At 41.7% G+C, this 22,469-nt stretch overlaps 1 protein-coding gene and 2 pseudogenes across 1 annotated transcript in view; all 3 read right to left on the reverse strand.

The window, feature by feature from the left end:
- Nucleotides 1–22,469, reverse strand: part of rbl1 (retinoblastoma-like 1 (p107)) — a 64,207-nt gene that overhangs the window by 14,214 nt on the left and 27,524 nt on the right. Inside the window, exons 8-16 of the mRNA XM_088337461.1 lie at nucleotides 20,704–20,870; nucleotides 20,510–20,622; nucleotides 13,835–13,938; nucleotides 11,382–11,519; nucleotides 11,148–11,312; nucleotides 5,494–5,635; nucleotides 4,447–4,662; nucleotides 2,881–3,074; nucleotides 2,633–2,809 (exon numbers count right to left, since the gene is read on the reverse strand). Coding sequence (XP_088193587.1) covers nucleotides 2,633–2,809; nucleotides 2,881–3,074; nucleotides 4,447–4,662; nucleotides 5,494–5,635; nucleotides 11,148–11,312; nucleotides 11,382–11,519; nucleotides 13,835–13,938; nucleotides 20,510–20,622; nucleotides 20,704–20,870 — 1,416 coding nt within the window. The remainder of the gene's footprint in view (nucleotides 1–2,632; nucleotides 2,810–2,880; nucleotides 3,075–4,446; nucleotides 4,663–5,493; nucleotides 5,636–11,147; nucleotides 11,313–11,381; nucleotides 11,520–13,834; nucleotides 13,939–20,509; nucleotides 20,623–20,703; nucleotides 20,871–22,469) is intronic.
- On the reverse strand, nucleotides 980–1,195 carry LOC148363541 (U2 spliceosomal RNA; annotated as a pseudogene).
- LOC148363542 (U2 spliceosomal RNA) lies at nucleotides 1,428–1,570 on the reverse strand (annotated as a pseudogene).

Raw genomic sequence — 22,469 nt, forward strand, 5'->3', positions numbered from 1 at the left:
TACATACATACATATATATATATACACACACACACATATATATACATATATATATATATATACACATACATAATACACATTTCTCCTCATGTAGATATTGTCCCCCTATATATACTAGCATCCAAGCTGTATTTAAAACTTAAAAAATACTGAAATCATAAATTATATGAACATAATTGGCTGTGTGTAACGAGCAGTGTTGGGCATGATATTTAAAATCATTAGGTATAATTACTATTTCTTTCAAAAATAAACTGAGTGAGTAACTCAACTACCTTATATAAAAAGAAGCTATCGTAAATTCCAGACAACAGAGCACACCTGACCATGCGCCACACCCACCACTTTATGAGTGATTCGACACTTTTGTGCTTATACAAGCCGCACCCATGTATAAGACGCGGGCGCCCATATTCAAATTTGCGACAAGGTCACAAGCTTAACCCAGGCCACACTGTAAGTTTCACAATTGAGGGGTTTTGGGTTTTTTAAAGGTTATTGTTCTATCTTCATTATTCATTATCCGTTATCAGTCAGTTCATAATACGCTACTAAGCCTAGGAGCTGGGACACTTACTCTCAGCCAAAAGAGACCTCATGGGGTTTTGGGGTTTTTAAGGGTTATTATTCTATCTTCATTATTCATTATCCATTATCCGTTATCGGTCAGTTCATAATACGCTACAAAGCCTAGGAGCCGGGTCACTTACTCTCAGCCAAAAGGCCAAGCTAAAGTCCTAGACCTAAAGCCTTGTTGCAATCATTGCAAATGCACCGTTCCCGGAGGTACCGCAATAACGTACACAATTCATCTGGGGTTTTGGGGTTTTTAAGGGTTAATGTTCTATCTTCGTTATTCATTATCCATTATCCGTTATCGGTCAGTTCATAATACGCCACAAAGCCTTGGAGCCGGGACACTTACTCTCAGCCAAAAGGCCAAGCTAAGGTCCTAGCCCTAAAGCCTTGCTGCGATCATTGCGAATGCACCGTTCCCGGAGGTACTGCAATACCGGGCCGATGCGTGGAGTGGACAGAGCAAGCTCTTATTCCATCTGGGGGTTTTGGGGTTTTTAAGGGTTATTGATCTATCTTCGTTATTCATTATCCATTATCCGTTATCGGTCAGTTCATAATACGCTACAAAGCCTAGGAACCGGGACACTTACTCTCAGCCAAAAGGCCAAGCTAAGGTCCTAGCCCTAAAGCCTTGCTGCGATCATTGCAAATGCACCGTTCCCGGAGGTACTGCTATACCGGGCCGATGCGGGGGGTTTTTTAAGGGTTATTGATCTATCTTCATTATTCATTATCCATTATCCGTTATCGGTCAGTTCATAATACGCTACAAAGCCTAGGAGCCGGGACACTTACTCTCAGCCAAAAGGCCAAGCTAAGGTCCTAGCCTAAAGCTTTGCTGCGATCATTGCGAATGCACCGTTCCCGGAGGTACTGCAATACCGGGCCGATGCGTGGAGTGGACAGAACAAGCTCTTATTCCATCTCCGGAATGCAAAAATCAAAGGCCAAGCTAAGGACCTAGCATCAAAGCAAAAGGCCAAGCTCCCATGATTTTATCTGCTAGGCCACGATGCGTGGGTGAAATATAAATTCAGAACCGCGGTTAATATCACAACTAGCAAATGATACCCGTAATTAAGGTATGATGCAGACTTCTAAAGTCGGGGTCCCGTTGAAAGTAATCCAAGGAAACAAAATGTATATTTCCAAAGTTAAGGGTGGGAAAAATATATATCCACTATTGTTCGCTGCGACAACAGACAGATCTACCGGTAAACTCAGCTTTACCACATTTCCCATCAGGCCACGTTTTCTCCCCCCTTTATTTTTGATTCGTCCATAGAACACCTAACAGAATAAATCTCTAAAATAAATACATTACAAAAATATACAGTTGCAAATACGCATTATACATGGTTACACATATTTACGAAGAAAGACGGTACACGGAGAGAGTTTTCAAAGCTTTAATAATAATAATATAACTTTCATCCCAAACCGTGCCTTTGAAAGGTACCAACACGCTAGTAGGATCACGCTCGCAATGTATCAAACATAGCTGTGAAAAAAAGTCACCCCCTAAATGTGAATTTTACGGTAGGTCGTTTTGAACCTACTACTTACAACTATCGCCATCGAGAGCATACAGAAATATGTACTAAAGCTTAGAGATTGCAGTCTTTCTTGGCGCATATATTCGGTTGGGCTTAATCTTACCTCTTAAATTCCTGTGCCACTGGTGGCCCAGCTGTTGAAAAATTCCATAAATTAGTCGCTTCACTGAATAAGCCGCAGGGCTGAATATTTGGGAAAAAGTAGCAGCTCATAGTCCGGAATTTACGGTAGTTAACAGGGAAAGTAACCATTTAAGTAACTTGAAGTTTTTGAATGTCAAATATTTTTTTGAGTTTTTGAGTCAGTTGAATAGAGAACAGACAAGTAGTTGTGCTATAGAACTTGTAATATTTATCCTACACTACTTACTTTCAGAGTAATGCACTACTTGATATTGTCAATAATCTAGTAGGTAACTGAATAACTTTTTAGACCGTAACAAATGACTGTTTTTCAATAACATGCTCGAAAAACCAAGCTCAAGAATGTGGCCGACCTTGGCGATAATGTAGACGGCGCAGAGCAGCATCTGGTCCAGGTGTCGGTCCTGCATAAGTTCAGTGGCATGAAGCAGAGAATGTTCAAAAGCCGTCCAGATCTTGGCACGTAGCTCAGATGAGATATCCAGTCTGGCACACAGATCGCGAAGACGTACGCTGGCCAGATGGTATACCTGCCTCGCAACCAACACAGAGTCAGCGGTCGGAAGACAAAAACTGAATTTTCTCCTGACGGCGTTCGCACCTTCCGGAAGAAAAACGCCAGGGATCCGGTGCGTTGTGGTCGCCGAATTCCCTGAGTGCCGGTAGGTGGGGCGACTGCTGGGGGTCCAGCAATGGGACGACCAGGAGAAGTGGTCAGGAGAAACTGAGTTGGACCACTTGATGGGTCGCACGGCTGGACGGGGATAAGCGTGATGGTGTGTTCACTACCGCCACCTTTATACAAATAATTAAAATGACACAATGTTGCATACTGTTGTAGGATTACTTATTATACAGATATAAGCTCTATTTTGTAGATACGACGGGGAAAAAGTAAGACACTTGAGGGTTAAATTTAAGACTTGTAGACAAAATTGAATACCATTTCAATGCCATAACTTGCTGTTATCAAATTTTCAAGTTTTTAAGAACTTCTGGGAACCATATGTACAAAAAGGCATTAAGTCTCATCTCATTGTTGCACTTTTTTAGTTACAGTACCAAGTACGAATGTTCGAGGAACGAGAAAACAAAGTGATTAGTAGTCAAAATAAAATTTTGTTTCACTTTTGCTCTGCTCTAAGCATTGTAAGAGACGAACGTTTAGAATACGTGTGGCCATGGATTTAATTAGATTTTTCATGACGACTAAATTATTTACCACAATGTCTTTATTTTCAATCAGTTCGAATCTTGTATGTCAGTGGCAGGGTTGGGTAGGGTTACTTTAACTGGATTACTTTCAATTACTTTTGGATTACTCCAATACCAAATATGCTAATAAAAGACAAAAGAGACTAAATATGAATAAAATTATGACTCACAACACGTGGTAAGCTTTCTCTCCTGGCTTTGATCTATTTGATCCCCGGCAAAACTAACATAAAATGCGACAGAAACAAAATGAAAATAAATCCAAACAGCTTGCCAACATCATTTTTGCCGTTCCATGTAATCCTTTACTCCCCAAGCCTGCACAAAATTTAGTAATTTTATTCAGTTTCTTTTGTCTTTTATTAGCATATTTGGTATTGGAGTAATCCAAAAGTAATTGAAAGTAATCCAGTTAAAGTAACCCTACCCAACCCTGGACTCAGTGGTACCCAGCATTTTTACCCACATACTCGTTAAATGTCTGACAATACAGTATTGTAGCAGCTTGGCCTAACAACATTAAAAACCTGGTACTATGACTAAAAATAGTGTGATAACAAGATAAAACCTAGTGCCTTTTCAAGTGTCATCTGTATCCCTAGTGATCCAGTGCTCCCCTTTCCGCGAGACCTTGGATTGATTCCGGTTCCATCCAATGTTATGAAATTGTGATCAGGAGTATTTTTGGTGCAACCCTAGCCAATACTTTAGTTTAAATTTACATGCGCCTTGTAGTCCTGTTAGTCTTATACGAGAAAAAAATATCACAAGAGACTATTTTTGGGGCGTCTGCATTGTAATCCAGTATGCAGTATAGTACCGAAAATACGGTATATTTTTGTAGAAAAAAATAGTAGGAATTTCTTACATTGCACCAAGCAAAGCAGTATAGCAACAATAGCTGCCAAGCAGCAATGACTCTGCCTACTTTAGCAATGTGTGCCAAACCCACCTGGCAGCGGTATGCTGAGCACGGTGGTCTGGCCCGTCTGGGGGCCAATCTTCAATGTCGCAGCAGAGCTTATCGTCAGGCGCTTAGCAGGAGATGTGACAGGGCTGGTCACTGGCATGGGGGCTGGCGGGTCGTCACTGAAAAGACGGCGCTTTGCGCTGCCGGCTGTTGGAGAGCTGTAGCGGTCGTGCACAGACAGCGGGGACGGCGGAACTTCTACATCGCACAAGGAGGTAAAAACATAAAATAAAAATGTGGTGAAATACCTTACCAAAAACGCCCATGCCAATGTCTTGAGGTATTCCCAAAAACAACATTATCTTTTCAATTAGGCTCAGAATGTGTAGTGTTCCTTTCTACAAGTATGCAAATATGTTGCAAAATACTCCACACACGAGAGAGGCATAGGACACACCAAAGGAAAGCTTCTAGCTTTTACCATTGTGTAGAAAATGACAGTCGGCTGATGTGTTTCACATGATTCGGGTCGACATAACCATCGCGGACATGTATTAAACGGCATCCCTTTCTGCCCCGACGATTACAAAGGCACTTTGTCTTTTTTTTTTCTTTAAGAATCAAGCTTTGAAGCAGTAACAGTCTGTACTTATATCTTAGTTTCTATCACCACACTGCACGTAATCGGCATACGGGCTGGCGCCTACACACTTCCATACGGTGTCATACGCTGGATGTATTAAAGAAACTAGGCACTAAGTGCTGAAAAGGATCTGATCAAAGTCACTCCTCCCATCTAGTTGTGAGTTATTTATTCTACTAATATCGTGCAAAGATACTCACAGAAGAGCTGTGCCAAGGCCTTGAGAATAGTTTGAAGAAAAAACAACAACATATTTTTACATTTTAGGCACTCAGGGACAATGCTTCAGAAAACGTATTCATAAGTTTTGGCACTGAATGAGGTTAACTATCACCCCGCGGGACGCAACGGGCCCCCGGGCTATGAGTTTAAAGACCCGTGCTTTAAATTTACTTTCCCATTGTCTACTTTGCTGAGAAATATTGATAAGCATCCTGTTAAGTTACCTTTCCGCATGCTGGCTATGCCTGAGCGGACCTCCCTGATGCGAGGATGCATTATGGGAGATAGCGCCACCAGGGGCATGTGGGATTGGTTGCCACCGGTGGAAGCAGAATTGCCAGAATCCAGACTGGAGGGGAAATTCACCTGACACAAAAGCAAAACATTTTTGTTTGTATGTCCAGATGAGTCAATCACGAGAGGTTTGTGATAAGAATCGACCGATATGGGAATTTTCAGGGCTGATACCAACTATTAGTATAAAGAAGAGGCCGATAACAGACATTTGGAGCAGATATTCATTTGTAGTAAAATCTTAAAACTTGACATAAGACATTTTTATTAATGCAAAAAGAACCAATTTTTTTTAATTTGAATAAAACTTTAATAGGTCTGTACCTTTATTTAACCTTTCAATGAATTAGATTTCCAACAAAACTAACATGACTGATCTTTCACTGAAACCAAAACATAACGGCGCAGGAAATAAAATTAGGCTTAGAAGCAACTCGTATACAGAAACATAAAAACTTAAATAGCTCCCCATTTTTTTTTTTACAATAAATAAACAAAAATGTCAATACAACCAACATGACTTAAATTAACTTAAAACAAAAAGTGCATTAAAATTTCAGTGGAGCACATCCTTCCACTTTAGCATGCTTTTTATGCTCTTTCTTAATCACAAACACACATGCTTGATTGATGAACTAATGTTATGATAATAGCTAGTTTATGAAGTCAACTATACTTTTTATTTAATTTCATAATCAGACACACACTTTTGTACCACAGACATGCCGTGACTCAGGAGTTAGCAGAGGTGTTTACTCAGCTCTAACGTTATTTTTCCTGCTTCAGGAATATTCTGTTGATTAAATTCTAAAACAGTTATGCAAAATAAATATTTTATGGCAGAAAAGCACTTTACTCCATTTACTTTTGTACTGTTTCAGGTTTTACTTATTTACATTTGAATTAATTTTTATTACTTCATGCAATGGAAGATTTTTCAGTTGAGACGTTGAATGTTTCAAGTGCAATTATACCTGGTTCAAGAACAATATCCCGGATGTGTATAGTTTTTATTTCAGAAAGTAAATACTTTATATTGGAGGTGAACACATTTTTTTCTATTAATGAGTCTTTATTTTGTAGATTTTTTGACAACTGGATTGCAACTGTAATCTCATTGAAGAAATAGAATTATAGTAAAGGTGATTCTGATTCCCTGCCCGCGGTTGCTTATCCAATCAGAAGCCCCGAGGTGGGTAGCAGGCGAGACAGAAGGCAGGACTGAGCAAGAGAAAGGCTTGGCTGCATGTGAGACTTAGGAATTTACTTACTTCCAACTTATTGAATACTTAACAGAAAGGGTATAAATGGTCCTTATTCCTTCATCCCAAATCAGAACATAGCTTTGTTTTACTCCATGAGAGCCTGCAGGTCTCCTTCTGTGATGGGGGTGTTCCTTCGCCTTCCTCTCTTTCCAGTCACTGTGGTCAAAATGTTCTTCGCCATCATCCTCTGTAGTGTCTTCGTCTTGTCTTCTTCCACATCGATCCCCATTTCTTTTAACAATGGTGCTGCATCCACCAGTGTGAAAAAAGTCTTAATCCTGAGTCCAGAAACATCTTCAGCTGAGCGGGATATGAAGATTGCGCATTCACATTTTTCTCCTTAAAGTTTAACTGATGACGTCCCTCACTTGTTTCCTCTCATTTTCAATTTCCGTGGTGTTGTCTTATTTAGTAAACGATGTTGCCTTCATAGGTTGTCTTCTGTTTCCATGCTTCCTTCATTACAGATTATTTTATTCTGTAGTCAACAAAGCGCACGATAATTGCTTGCAGCGGTGCCGTTTTACCTTGAGGCTTGGCCACCAGTGAGCGGTGTGCCCTCTCAATATGAATGTCCATGTGTCCCGTTGTTGGAATGTTCGATTTGATGAAGCCCGTGATGAAACCATTGCATCGTTCCTCTCAGCACCCTCCGGAATGCCATGTATTCTAATGATGTTGCGTCTTTATCTTGACCCAATCCTCATACTTGGTTGCTAATTTGGCGGCTTGCTGAATCAGGAAGGCTGTGGTACGCTCCAATCGCGCCGTTCGATTCTTCCGTGTTAGCATTTAGCTTCTACATGCGCTCCCCTTTTTGCTCAAGCAATACAGTCCTTTCCAGAAGCTCTTTGATACTTTTTTCAAGTCTTACCATAATAATCTTGTTCTCACTGGCTGCTTCGGCATGCTTTTGCCTTAGTTTACGTATCTCTTCGAATATGGCCAAGTCATGTCCGCCGCCGGCCGGCACCGTCCCCTCTGCTCCCTCTGTCTGTCTGTCTGTCCTTCGCGCCAGTTTCCTCGACAAGTGTCCCCTTCTTGACCTTTTGTTATTGAGGTCTTTTTCTTTGATACAACTTACAAATGATTCCCTTTCTGTTTTTTTCTTAGTAGGCATTACGTTAGTTTGTAATGGTTTTTGCCAGAGCTACTTTCTTGCTGCCTACTACCACATGGAGCCACCGGAAGTCACCCTGGAGGGCGAAGATTCAACCGAGAATCACCAAAAAGCAGATCTGCCAAGAAATAGAAGCTGCTGGAAGACAGGTGTCAGTGTCCACAGAAAAGTGTGTTTTGCATCTCCATGGACTGAGCACTGTCTGCCGTGCAAGAAGGAAGCCCTTGTTCCAAAATCGGCACCTTTAGGCTCTACTGAAGTTTGCTGCTGATTACATGGACAAAGATAACACCTTCTGGAAGAAAGTTCTGTGGTCAGACGAAACAAAAATCAAGCTATTTGGCCACAATGCCCAGCAATATGTTTGAAGAGAAAAAGAGGCCTTTAACCCCAAGTACACCATGCCTACTGTCAAGCACGGTGGTAGTAGTAATATGCTGTTGGGCTGTTTTGCTGCCAATGAAACTGGTGCTTTACAGAGAATACCGTATTTTCCGCACTATATGGCGCACCATGTTATAAGGCGCACCTTCAATGAATGATATATTTTAAAACTTATGCCATACATAAGACGCACCCCATTATAAGGCGCTATAAGTGCATGCTGGTTTAAGATCAGGTAATTGTGCAATTTTGTAATTGTAATCCTGTGCAGTCCTTCGAGACATTTTTGGGATTAAGGGCTATTTACGGTAAATAAATGTGACGACTTGACTACAGTAGAGAATGTAGTTACTTTATGCAACCTCTAGATGTTGCCACGCTCAAGGGAATGTCAACAAAATATTCAAAAAGGTCAAACTTTATTAACAAACAAGCTTTCCACAACTCCATTCACTCCCAAAATAAATAAACAGCCGTTTTATTATTTTCTCTGAGGTAAAGCATTTTCGTGACACATCTTTGAACAACATCGACATATCATTTTATTTTTTGTCCATTTAGTCAACACGCAAAGAAAAAAACGTCTGATACTGTTATTTTAAATGAAACGTTAGTGCAATCGCAATAAAGTGACACTCGTAATGTGCAAAAACAACGAGTGCAAAGCAATAACATAATAACTGTAAAATGTAAAACGTAAACACACAAAAGAAAAACAAAGATCACTCTATAAGCTCCTCATCGACGAATCCCTCGAATTCTTCTTCTGCTGTGTTCGAATTGACCATATCTCAGTGAATGGGCCATCCAACACGTCCGGTGTTTTTGTGCCAGCGCTGTTGCCTTCATACGTATAGTTATCGTACTGACACTTCTGCTTGCCGCTCTTTGTTGAACAACCCACTGTTCAAGTGTCTCCTCTAACTCTGGCCATCTTGCTTTATTGCCACGGAAACTTTGAGTTTTCCTTACTTGGCGGAGCTTATCTTCATCCTTTCTCCACTTCCGTACCATCGATTCATTTAAGTTTAACTCTCTCGCTGCCGCTCTATTGCCGTGTTGTGCTGCGTGACTGATCGCTTTGAGTTTAAACTCGGCGTTGTACGCGTGTCTCTTAACAGGAGCCATTTTCTTATACAAATGCACGTATGAAAGAGAATCTCGCTCTCTCTCTCTCTCTCGCTCTCAAACGTGACATTCTGAATAATTCTGCGTTTGTTTAAGGTAAATTGTGCTTTACATCTTCACCAGTCATAACCCTGGATTCAGACAAATACTGTATTTGTTGAATATGAATTAAGCAGTTTAATGGGGTAGCCATTTTGCCACTTAGTAAACAAATACAACACGAGCCCCGGCAACTACCAATCGTTTAATATTTCCCAGTATGCACAGCGCGAAAAATGGAGTCGGCGGCTGTTTCTCGTAGTTGCGAGACCTTGCGAATTTAATATTGAGCCATATATAAGGCGCACTGTGTTATAAGGCGCATGGTCAGCTTTTGAAAAAAACCAAGACTTTTAGGTGCGCCTTATAGTGCGGAAAATACGGTAAATGGGATAGTGAAGGAGGATTACCTTCAAATTCTTCAAGATAACCTAAAGTCATCAGCCTGAAGATTGGATCTTGGGCGCAGTTGGGTGTTCTAATAGTACAATGACCCCAAACACACATCAAAAACTAGGCTAGAATTAAGGCTTTAGAATGGCCTTTCCAAAGTCCTGACTTAAACCCCATTGAGAACTTGTGGACAATGCTGAAAAAACAAGTCCCTGTCAAAAAGCCATCAAATTTAACTGAACCGCAACCAATTCTGTCAAGGAGTGGTCAAAGATTCAACCAGTAGTTTGCCAGAAGCTTGTGGATGGCTACCAAAAGCACCTAATTGAGGTGAAAATGGCCAAGGGACATGTTATTAAATATTAGCGGTGCTGTATGTATATTTTTGACCCAGCAGATTTGATCACTTTTTCTGTTAACCCATAATTAAGTCACAAAAAAACTTAACCTCATGAATCTGTTCCAATCACTCTATCAGTGTGTTGTAGAAATAATAATTATCTCTCCAAAATCATTTTTCATCTCATATGTAAATTTCATGTGTTTCATGAGCAGTGTTACACTGACCCAAAAAGAAAAATACAAGTAGGTGTAATTTCTATTACTGCAATAATTGGAAAATATTGTGTCTAACACAACTGAACATCGAGGACATTGAGGGCGTTTACTTGCTGTCCTTCAGGTTCATCAGAACATTTTTTTGTCTGTGTTTTTATGTGGATTTTGTTGAAACGACCAAGGAACGTTTCTCCCTTGAACAGGCTGGAGGCAACAAATTCGACAAGTTTGATGTCCTTAACGTCAAAATGCAAATTACTGACTGACAGATCAGCTAGTGTTTCATCGGATAAAGATTGATTTGGCTCTTCTCGTAGAAATAAATCGAACACCAAATTAAGACGTGATAAAAAATGAGGGGTAGGTGTCAAGGGGGAAAAGATTAAGAGTCAATGAAATGAAGAGAAAATCAAGAATAAAATAAAAAAGAAATTACATCAATTTCCGGAAATCTACATTTTATGTGTGTGTGTGATAATAAGATGTGATTTATGAAAAATAAAATCCTTAGTTATAAAAATCTGATTACATGACATGATTAATGTGAAAAGCATTTTGATTGACAGAGGACAGAACCTAGATAAGCTCTGGCTTTTTCCTGTCAGCCCTTTATTTATTAAAGCTGTTGATTTTAAAAGCATTATAACCTTGTGTATGATGATCAGTGGAAAAAAATAAAAATGTAAATAAATTAAACCTCCTCAACAGTGGGTACTTTATCGCCGGCGGCGCGCAAGGCGTTCCACAGGGCTGAATCTCCAGTCCACGCACGGCTCTCCAGCACTTGCTCCTCCACCAGGTTCAAATGCTTGACCATATCCCGGGACAGACCTTCCTCTGAGCGGATAAACACCTCAATCACCTGAACACGTACGCAAACAAAGTTGTGACATGGCACCCCTATGTGTGTGCACCTTCATCAATGTGTGACCTTAAAGAAGTAAAATGGGGGCAGCTTGAAAACGTCGATGATCCAAGGGAATGTCCGCTGGGAGCTGTAGGAGAACAAAACCACCTCCAAGCAGCACGCAAGAAGAGAGCAGTAGAAGATGTCCTGCTCCAGTAAGGCCTGCAATAAGACATTCATTAAATTGATAATATTTTGAGGCCTTCATCTAAACTTGACACATTATATTTACAAATAAATAATAATTTAGCTAGACCCGAGGTCAGTAATGTTTTTGACCCAATCCTTTTTTTTTTTTTTTTAAAGAGAGCCACACCATATATTTTAAGACAAAATTTAGATATTACGACCATCATTTTTGTCCTGAGTAATGGTTTCAAAACAAGGAGCAAAGTTCTTTTGGAAAAATGGCATAAAATACTGCAAACTGGGACCCCAACATGTTTAAAGAATGGAGTGCGTGTGCTATGTGTGCATAGCTACGACCATCCCTACCTCTCACTCAATCAGATTGCATCCGAGAGCTGGCTCATAGAACCGGTTCTATTGAGCCAGCTCTCAAAAGTGAATGATGGGAGCCGGCTTCCCACCAATCAAGGGTTGGTTCCCCTTGAGACACTTTTTCCCCTCATTTAATTGGTCAATATGCTGTTTTTTTCAGGGATTTTGTATAGTTGACTTTAAATATGTTAAGTATAAAAATGGTTAAAAAAAAATGTGTTTTAACGTTTTTTTGTAGATTTATAAATATTTCAAATTATGTTTCCTGTATTAGTGCATGAGAGGCACAGTTCTGAGGTCATGAGATCGAACCTTCCTGTGTGGAGCTTGCATGTTCTCCCCGTGCTTGTGTGGGTTTCTTCCGGGCACTCCGGTTTCCTCCCACATTCCAAAAACATGCATGTCAGGTTAATTGGCCTGACATTAGGTGTGGCTTCTTTTGGGTGCGTCCAGTAAGTGCCGGTGAAACTTCATAGGACAACACCATTATGACAAGCAAAAAGAGCAGCTGAATATTCATGCACTTTTGCATGGTCCATAGAGTCAGATTGCCAAGAAACATGGTAATGGCAACAATTTCAAGCGTATTAAAGGACTTCACGCAAAATATAAGCATTTTCCTGACCTTGAAAAAAACGGTATTTAAATTTTCAAGCATGAACCCTGGTTGCTCTTGTATTTCATACTTTATTTGTAGCTGCAGTCAACACTTTTAATATACATTTTGTTTTGTGACATCAGGGATTCTGAGGTGTTTGAATCTAAAGTTGCTTTGGATAAAAAGGTTCCAAATTTAAATGAGTTAAACGTTCATTGTAGAGTAAAAAAATGCTTTTATAAACTGCTGGTAAAACTTTTTTTTTCTTTAGTAATTCATTTTGTACATAATGTTACACCGATATTGGTAATATAACGATGAAAGGGACCCCCACAAACATGTTTCTTTTTTTTTCAGTTTTCGTTTTTTTTCTCTCTCATTTTTAAAATCTTTTTTTCCCTTTGAATTGCATTTTTTCTATTTTTGTTTTTCTTTTATTTTGTCTCTTTATCTTAATCATTCCCCCTTTCAAAGTAATTCAGCCCATAATGTTACACAATGTTTGGTAAAATATAGATTAAAAAAAACAAAAAACAGTAGTAAGAGTCGTTTGGGAGCAGGCTTATTTTAGTGAGCCGAGCCAAAGAAGTGGTTGTATAAAAAGAGTCGGAATTACCATCTCTAGAACGAATCATTTTCTTTCTCAAGGGTTTAGGTGAACCCTGGTCAAAGACATCACGGCGGTGTTTCGAATTTAGAGCGCATGCGTCAAGATGCCGGTTTCCTCGCTCGGCTGCACACTTGAAGAAAATGGCAACCAAGCGCCAAAATGATCAAATATGTTTGACCATCTTTGCTTATGGAATCGCATGCGGTTGGCGTCAGGTGTGGGCGTTTAAGGCAAGTATGAACCAACTCAGAGTGATGTGGTGCGTGGATGCCTCAATGAAATAATTTGTTTTTATTGAAGCTATGCTTTTTATCATTGGTAACTGAAGGTTTTCATCCAGATTAACCATAAAACCCCAGTTTTGGTGCAGAAGTTTGAACACACTTTATTCTATGACACACACACGACACATAAAAGTAAAATTCACAAACTTACTAAAACGTTTTGTTGTTGTTTTTTAAAAACAACTAAACAATTGTAAGATGAAGTAGTCATTTGGATTAAAATTTGTTAATGTGCCATTTTAAGTGTATGGAGTTATATCGTATTGCTTTGTTATAAATGTTAGTGTTTTAACACTAGTGTTTCAATCTTAAGGGGAAAATATATATATATTAAAAAAAAACTTCAATTAGTGTTTCAGAATCGCATCCTCTGAATTGTAGTCAAATCGTGAGGTACCCAAAGTTTCATACCTCTAGGTGATATCCTTTGCATGTTTTGATGTGCATAATCTATTTTAGTGTGGGTGTACATGCATCAACATACACTCATGTCTTTCCCTTGCAGCCTCTTGGTCTCCTGCATTAACACATTCTCCAGAACTTTGTAGAAGAGAACCTCAGCTAGTTTCAGTCGACTCTCGGCAAAATCTGACAACAGATACACACAGACACAGAGTTGCAAATTCAAAACAGAACATCTCTATTTACAGTTAGTAGTTTTGATTACCATATTTGTACGACCATAAGGTACATATAAAATTCTCAGATTTTTTTTTCAAATTGTGTGGCGCGTTCTATTGTGCAGTGCTCTTTGTGTGTCATGTAAAGTGGCTGGCATAGCTGACAACACCATGAGGCTGCTAAAGGGTGAAGTGTGGGCGTGTTTATATGGCTTGGTTATCACTACAGAGCTTAATGGTTGATTTTTGGGTTATATCCAATGTTTTTGTGAGACCATCACATTTCCAACAAAATCAGAAGTGTATGCGATCTCCTGTTGCTTCTATGCGTCTCCTGTGTGAATGCAACAAGTGTCTCGCTTGTGCAAACGAGGAGACATGAAGTCACATGGAATGCGTCCATTGTTTGCAGAAGTACTCGTGGATGTACACAGGAAACTGTTGGTTTAAGATCAGGTAATTGTGTACTTGTAATCCTGTGCAGTCCTTTGAGACATTTTTGTGATTAAGGGCTATATAAATAAATGTGACTTGACATGTTAATACCGTAGCAAATCAAGCAATTTGAAAATTATTATGCTACCAAAGGCCAGGGTTCCTTAGTTAAATTCAAGACTTTTTTTAATGCCTTTTGAAATCAAATTTAAGACCAAGTCGACAAAAAACCCACAATTGAAGCAAACAAAATGTAAAAAGACATTTTTTAGTTGAAGTTTTGTAGTGATTTTTTTCAATAATGTACATTTGTTTTAATTTGTCTCTCCATTGTTTTGTTGGGAGGTTGTGGTTTCAGTCAGGAAACTGTGATCATGTTCTTTGCCACCAGAAGCATTCCCCTTAGTACATCTTTGTCTTGGCCAGTCAGTAACTCTTCTGGCAAAATTCACAATACATAGGTAACTAGGTCCAACCGCAACTCCCAACCAATAAATAATTTTATTTCTGTCTGAATACTTCCCCAGAAATTTAATATTCCAGGGCAATTGCAGAAAATATGCGTGAAATCCCCCACCCTCCCACTGTTTCACCAACATGAATTGGATGTATTCTTATATTTTGAAGTATTGCATTTTTACTTTCCATTCAAACTCTCTCCATGTTGGACTGGTGGTCATTCTATGTCCCTCTTTCAAAGTTTTCTCCCAATCGTCGTTTTTTATCTCTACATAAGCTTCCAGTTCCCATTTTTCCTTAACCCAAGATTACTGAGATCCATTTGCAGAGCTTTATACAATTTTGAGACAACTCCCTTTATTGATTGTCCATTTGAGTATGATATCAATAATTCCATACATAGTTTCCCGCATTTATCATGTTTCTGGAGATAATGTCTTATTTGCAAATATTTATAAAAATCATTTTTAGACAGTTTGTTTAACTTGTTTAAAAGATTTCGATACCTGTCCTCCAAACACATGGGTAATCAACATTTATCCTTTTTGTGACCATTTCTCAAATCCAACATCCATAACCCCAGGCTTAAAATCTGGGTTTTTTGCTATTTTTTTAGCATATTCACGGACCTTGAAATTTGCAATTTATTTTGTATTTTCGACCATGTTTTAATCGTTCCCTTAATCCATTCAATCTGGGATTTTAACTTCTTCGACATTGCGACTGATATGAATGGAAAGGATTCCACAGGCACATTTGGACAAGACGGCTGCTCCATGTCCACCCATATTGTATCTTCCATCCATCCATCCATCCATCCATCCATTGTCTTCCGCTTATCCGTGGTCGGGTCACGGGGGCAGCAGCCTTAAAAGGCAAGCCCAGACGTCTCTATCCCGAGCCACCTCCTCCAGCTCATCAGACGGGACCCCGAGGCGGTCCCAAGCCAGCCAAGAGACATAGTCTCTCCAACGTGTCCTAGGTCGCCCCCGGGGCCTCCTGCCGGTGGGGCATGCACGAAACACCTCCTGAGGGAGGCGTCAGGAGGCATCCTTATCAGATGCCCGAGCCACCTCAACTGGCTCCTCTCAATGCGGAGGAGCAGTGGCTCTACACAGAGTCCCTCCCGGATGACTGAGCTTCTCACCTTATCTCTAAGGGAGAACCCAGCCACCCATAGGTGAGGGTAGGAACGTAGATCGACCGGTAGATCGAGAGCTTTGCCTTTCAGCTCAGCTCCCTCTTCACCACGACGGACCGGTACAGGGTCCAAATGACGGCAGACGCTTCACCGACCCATCTGTCAATCTCCCGTTCCATCCTACCCTCACACGTGAACAAGACCCCAAGATACTTGAACTCCTCCACTTGTGGCAAGACCTCCTCCCAGACCCGGAGGAAGCATACCACCCTTTTCCGACTGAGTACCATGGCCTCGGACTTGGAGGTGCTGGTCCTCATCCCGGCCCCTTCACACTCGGCTGCGAATCGCTCCAGCTAGAGCTGAAGATCACGGCCTGAGGAAGCCAACAGCACCACGTCATCTGCAAAAAGCAGTGACGCAATGCTGAGGCCCCCGAACCGTACTCCATCCCCACCAAGGCTGCGCCTAGAAATTCTGTCCCAAAAAATTATGAACAGTATCGGTGACAAAGGGCAGCCCAGGCAGAGCCTAACCCTCACCGGGAACGAATCCGACTTACTGCCGGCAATGCGGACCAGACTCTGGCACCGGGCATACAGGGACCGCACAGCCCGGATAAGAATGTGCGGTACCCCATACTCCCGAAGCACCTCCCACAGGGCCTCCCGAGGAACACGGTCGAATGCCTTCTCCGAGTCCACAAAACACATGTAGACCAGGCAAACTCCCATGCACCCTCAAAGACCCTGCAGAGTGTATAGAGCTGGTCCAGTGTTCCACGGCAAGGACGAAAACCACACTGTTCCTCCTGAATCCGAAATTCGACTTCCTGGCGGACCCTCCTCTCCAGTACCCCTGAATAGACCTTACCAGGGAGGCTGAGCAGTGGGATTCCCCTGTAATTGGAACACACTCTCCGGTCCCCCTTCTTAAAGACGGGAACCACCACCCCAGTCTGCCAGTCCAGAGGCACTGTCCCCGATGTCCACACGATGTTGCAGTGGCGTGTCATATTTGACAACATTCAGAGCCTTAATGACCCTGGGCGGATCTCATCGACACCCGGGCCCTGCCACCGAGGAGTTTTTTGACCACCTCGGTGACTTCAACCCCAGAGATACGAGAGCCCAACCCAGAGACCTCAGGCTCTGCTTCCCCAGAGGAAGACGTGTCGGTGGGATTGAGGAGGTCTTCGGAGTACTCCGCCCACCGATTTACAACGTCCCGGGTCTAGGTCAGCAGCGCCCCATCGGCACTATACACAGTGTCGATGGCACACCGCTTCCCCCTCTAAGACGCCGGATGGTGGACCAGAAGTTCCTCGAAGCCGTCCGGAAGTCGGCTTCCATGGCCTCGCCAAACTCCTCCCATGCCCGAGTTTTTGCCTCGGCAACCGCTGAAGCTGCATTCCGCTTTGCCAGCTGATACCTGCCAGCTGCTTCCAGAGTCTCACAGGCCAGGAAGGCCCGATAAGACTCCTTCAGATTGACGGCATCCCTCACCGCCGGTGACCACCAATGGGTCTGAGGGTTGCCGCCGCAGCAGGCACCGACTACCTTTACGGCCACAGCTCCGATCAGCCGCTTCGACAATGGAGGCGCGGAACATGGTTCACTCGGACTCAATGTCCCCCGCCTTCCTCGGGACATGGGCAAAGTTCTGCCGGAGGTGTGAATTGAAACTTCTTCTGACAGGAGATTCTGACAGCCGTTCCCAACAGACCCTCACAACACGCTTGGGTCTGCTGGGTCGGCATCTTCCCCCACCATCGAAGCCAACCCACCACCAGGTGGTGATCAGTTGACAGCTCCGCCCCTCTCTTCACCCGAGTGTCCAGAATATGCGGCCGCAGGTCCGACGAGACGACGACAAAGGTGGTGAGCCCATGGGAAGAGGGTCCCACGTCGTCCCTTCGGGCTGTGCCCAGCTGGCCCTCGTGGGTAAGGGTCCGGCCACCAGGCGCTCACCAGCAGACCCCACCTCCAGGCCTGGCTCCAGAAGGGGGCCCCGGTAACCCGCGTCCGGGCGAGGGAAATTGAGGACCATTGTTTTTGCTCATCATAAGGGGCCATCTGATCTGCATTTTGTCTGGCCACTCACCTAAAACCTGTTTGCCATGGGTGACCCTACCAGGGGCTTAAAGCCCCCGACAACATAGCTCCTAGGATCATTGGGACACACAAACTCCTCCACCACGATAAGGTAGCAGATCAAGGAGGATGTATTTCCAATCAATATTATGATAAGTAGGTATGAGTGTTTTGGCTAATTTCTGCTCGCCTGCAGAAGTATCTCAGACTCCTTAACGTGAACTTGCACTCTCTTTTTCCAATGCTATTGATGGCAACCTGGATAAAACACATTAGCATACACAGCTAACATTAGGGTTAGGGTTACATTAGCTAATGAGCATAACCAGGCTTTGATAAACTTTTAGATATTGCATCTTTGTCTCTAGTAATCCACAGAATAAGAGCTCTAATTTGAGCTGCCCAATAATCAATTCTAATATTTGGTAAATCCTGGCACCCTTTTTCTTTGGAAGCTAAAAGGGTTTTGTATTTTTTTCTAGCTTTCTTATTAAGCCAAAATAATTTAGATTTCAAATGCTTTATCACTTAAAATGTAGAGCTCAGGATTAAGAATGCAAAGAGACTGAAACAGATTATGTTCATTTTAATTGTTTCTACCCTCCCGATAAGAGAAAAATCTTCCATCCTTCCAAATCCTTCTTCATTTCCTTCATCAATTTCCTATAATTTGCATCAAACAGCTGTGTGGAATGTGGAGTCATAGTCACCACAAAATATTTAAACCCTTTATTAGTTTATTTGAAATAAAATCTATCACCTCTGTTGGACAATTTCCTGAGACTTTCAAAATTCAGATTTATGAAAGTATTCACAGCCTTTGCTTAATACTTTGTTGATCCACCTTTGGCAACAAATACAGCCTCAAGTCTTTTTGAATATGATCCCACAAGTTTAGCACACCTATCTTTAGGCAGTTTTGCCCATTCTTCTTTGCAATAAGTCTCAAGCTTAATCAGGTTGGATGGGAGACGTTTGTGCACAGCCATTTTCAGATCTCTCCAGAGATGTTCGATCAGATTCAAGTCTGGACTCTGGCTGGGCCACTTCAGGACATTCACGGAGTGATTCTGAAGCCAATCTTTTGAGATCTTGGCTGTGTGCTTTGGGTCGTTGTCCTGCTGAAAAATGAACCTTCGCCCCAGCCTGAGGTCAAGAGCGCTATGGAGCAGGTTTTTATCCAGGATATCTCTATATATTGCTGCATTCATTTTTCCTTCTATACTGACTAGTCTGCCAGTTCCTGCTGCTGAAAAACATCCCCACAGCATGATGCTGCCACCACCATGCGTCACTGTAGGGATGGTATTGGCCTGGTGATGAGCGGTGCCTGGTTTCCTCCAAACATGGCGCCTGGCATTCACACCAAAGAGTTCAATCTTTGTCTCATCAGACCAGAGCATTTTGTTTCTCATGGTCTGAGAGTCATGTCGCTAAGGTATCTTAAAATGTCGACTGACGGACGGCAAGAAGCACCCTAGCAGACAGCACTTAAATGAGCATTTGAGTTGAAACAATTATCAATAACCACAACAGAAGAATTTAACCACAACTTTTTACAATCGTGAGTTATTACTATGCCAACTGGCAAGGTCCTAAGCCCGATTTGGAATTTTATTTTATCCATTTGATGAATACGGCAATGTTTAACTGCAAATCACACGGAAGGACTCGCAGCCCTCAAATTACTCCAGAATTTGCACCAAGCATTTTTACAAGGTACGTCGGATGTGTTTCCAATCAATATTATGATAAGTAGGTATGAGTGTTGTGGCTAATTTCTGCACGCCTGCAGAAGTATCTCAAACTCCTTAACGTGAACTTGCACTCTGTTTTTCCAATGCTATTGATGGCAACCTGGATAAAACACATTAGCATACACAGCTAACATTAGGGTTAGGGTTACATTAACTGATGAGCATATCCAGGCTTTGATAAACTTTTAGATCAGCATCAGTGTATGGGGATACTCTATTTAAAATATAATGGTTCAGTGTGGACTGAAGTCAGACGGACTGGGAAATTATGGCGAAATGTGTGAATATGTCAAGAGGGAGACTGTATAAGTCGGTAGCTAGCCCTGCTAATGCTATCCTCAGTTTCCCTTCATAGCGCTTATTGTTTGTTCCGACAAGGTGGGCTACCTCATCAGACAGCTGCACAATATTCGTTTGACTAGTCATTGCTAACAGTTTTTAACAGTTTGTTGTTTGCTGGCCTCACCCACTGTTTACTATGGTTTTGTCACGTAGTTAGGTCACGTTTGTGCAAAGCTTAAATAGCAGTTTTGTTCCATCCACTGCTTGTGCCCTATCATTTACTCACTTGAGTTTGAATGAGTTTGTATTATTTTAGTTATTAATGGGAGAGATGTCATTTGTACCATAAATTTCCAGCGTCTGCGCACTTACCGATGTGAGACCCCGCCGAATGTTCAGAGTCTTTCGTGTAATGTTTTTTAAAGGTCTGGCCCAGCGACTTCACTCTGCTTACGATGGACTCCGTGGGGTCTCTGGAGCACGACCTGAAGTCCAAAGCATATTTTACTCTCACAATTGTGTTGTTTTTAGACTACAGATAGTAGCAACCTAAGAAGTAACTTTACTTGAAGATGTGCAGCAGCTGTTCGCTGGGCGCATTTCTGAGCCCGCCAACAACGCTCTGAAGACGACTGACACTCTGTGTGGCTGACGACACGGGCGTCACCAGTAAGTCCTTCTCCTTCAGGTATGCGCGGCCAGTCAAAGGCGTCGAGGGCGCCAGAGAGGCCGACTGTACAGAGCGAGCGTATTTTTTTTATTAAAAATAGTCTTCCAAAAATTCAAGTTAAATCAAGTATACAATCTCACCAGGACCTTATTAAAGACGTAGCACAGCAGTTTTGAAAACAGTTCTTTGTAGGTTCCTTTGTGCCCTCTGATAGTATTGTACACCGTTTCATTTGTCACGTGGGCTATGTGCAGTGAATGTAAATGTTCTGCATTTATATAGCGCTTTTCAAGTCAATGAAGACCTCCCAAAGCGCTTTACAATGTGCTTCAAACTTTCCCTTTTTACACACACTGACTAACCGATAGCAGCGTCCGCCATGCAAGGCAACTACTTGCTCATCGGGGGCATTAGGGATTCAGTGTCGTGCCCAAGGACACTTCGACATATAACTCTGAGGAAATGGAACCTGCGACCTCTTGCTCCCAAGACGAGCGCTTTACCTCCTGAGCTACTGCCTTTAAAAAAGTATTTCCCCCCTTCCTGATTTTGTTTTTTGCATATCTATCACTCACAAATGTTTATGATCATCAAACAGACTTTTAATATCACACAGAGACAACCTAAGGATAAAATAAACGAAACTTTGAAATGTTGATTCCATTTATTAAAGCACAAAAAATATCCAAACGTATCTGCCCTCTGAACCAAATAGGAAATTGGTCTACCTTTCGCCCCAATTACAGAAATCAGACGCTTAGGATAATTAGTAATGAGTCTTCCAGTTTATGGAAGGAAAGGGATATTTTCTGCTACAGTATTCAGGGATCAGAATGGAGATTTTCATTTTCAGCTGAAATAGCCAGGGTCCAGGAATAAAGCAGCCCCCCCCCAAGCTCCTGGGTTTTAGGCAATTTACTTGTCCAAAACCATGCTTATATTTATCATTTAAGTAACATTTTTAGAAGATTAAAATAATTTGCCCACATAACTAATTTTTTTGTAAATACTGCAAGATAAGTTCAAATGCAGTTCAGTCCCTGCAGCTTGAGCAACAATGCGGCCAATTTTTCTAACGGCCGCCAGGGTGCGCCAGAGCAATAAAGGAAAGAGTGAGACAGTCGGATTTCGAATTTGTTTGCTACGCAAGAGAAAAAGTGAAAAAGTCGGAATGCCTTTGGGGTTCAAAAACAGCGGAAATCCGCGGATCCGCGGAAAATTCTGATCCCTGAGTATTTAACAGTAAATGCTTTAGGTTCATGATTTTCTCAATAAAATGCATCTCCCCAACTCCAGTTGCACTCATGCAGCCTTAAAAAATGACATTCCCAACATCATGTTTGATTTTAGGCACGATACAATCATGTTTGTACTCCTCACCTGGTTGCTGCCACACTTGCTTCACACCATCTGAGCCAAAAAACTAAATATTTGTCATAACCAGACCAGAAGATATCTTTCCAGAAAGCCATGGCCTTATTTGAGCCTTTTTTCATTGTGTTAAACCAATGTTTCTTCTTGAGTTCTATTAAACATTATAATGAAATCTCTGCAGAAATGTGAGAGGTTTACTCTCTTTTGTTATATACTCTATGTTCTTGTCCTTCCATGAGTTTAAGTCTGGCAAGTGCGGCTGTAGTTTGAGCTATCCTGGCTATGATT

The sequence above is a fragment of the Urocampus carinirostris genome, chromosome 6 (assembly GCF_059441175.1).
Source record: "Urocampus carinirostris isolate Australia breed hairy pipefish chromosome 6, RoL_Ucar_1.0, whole genome shotgun sequence".
In the NCBI taxonomy this organism is placed as follows: domain Eukaryota; kingdom Metazoa; phylum Chordata; class Actinopteri; order Syngnathiformes; family Syngnathidae; genus Urocampus; species Urocampus carinirostris.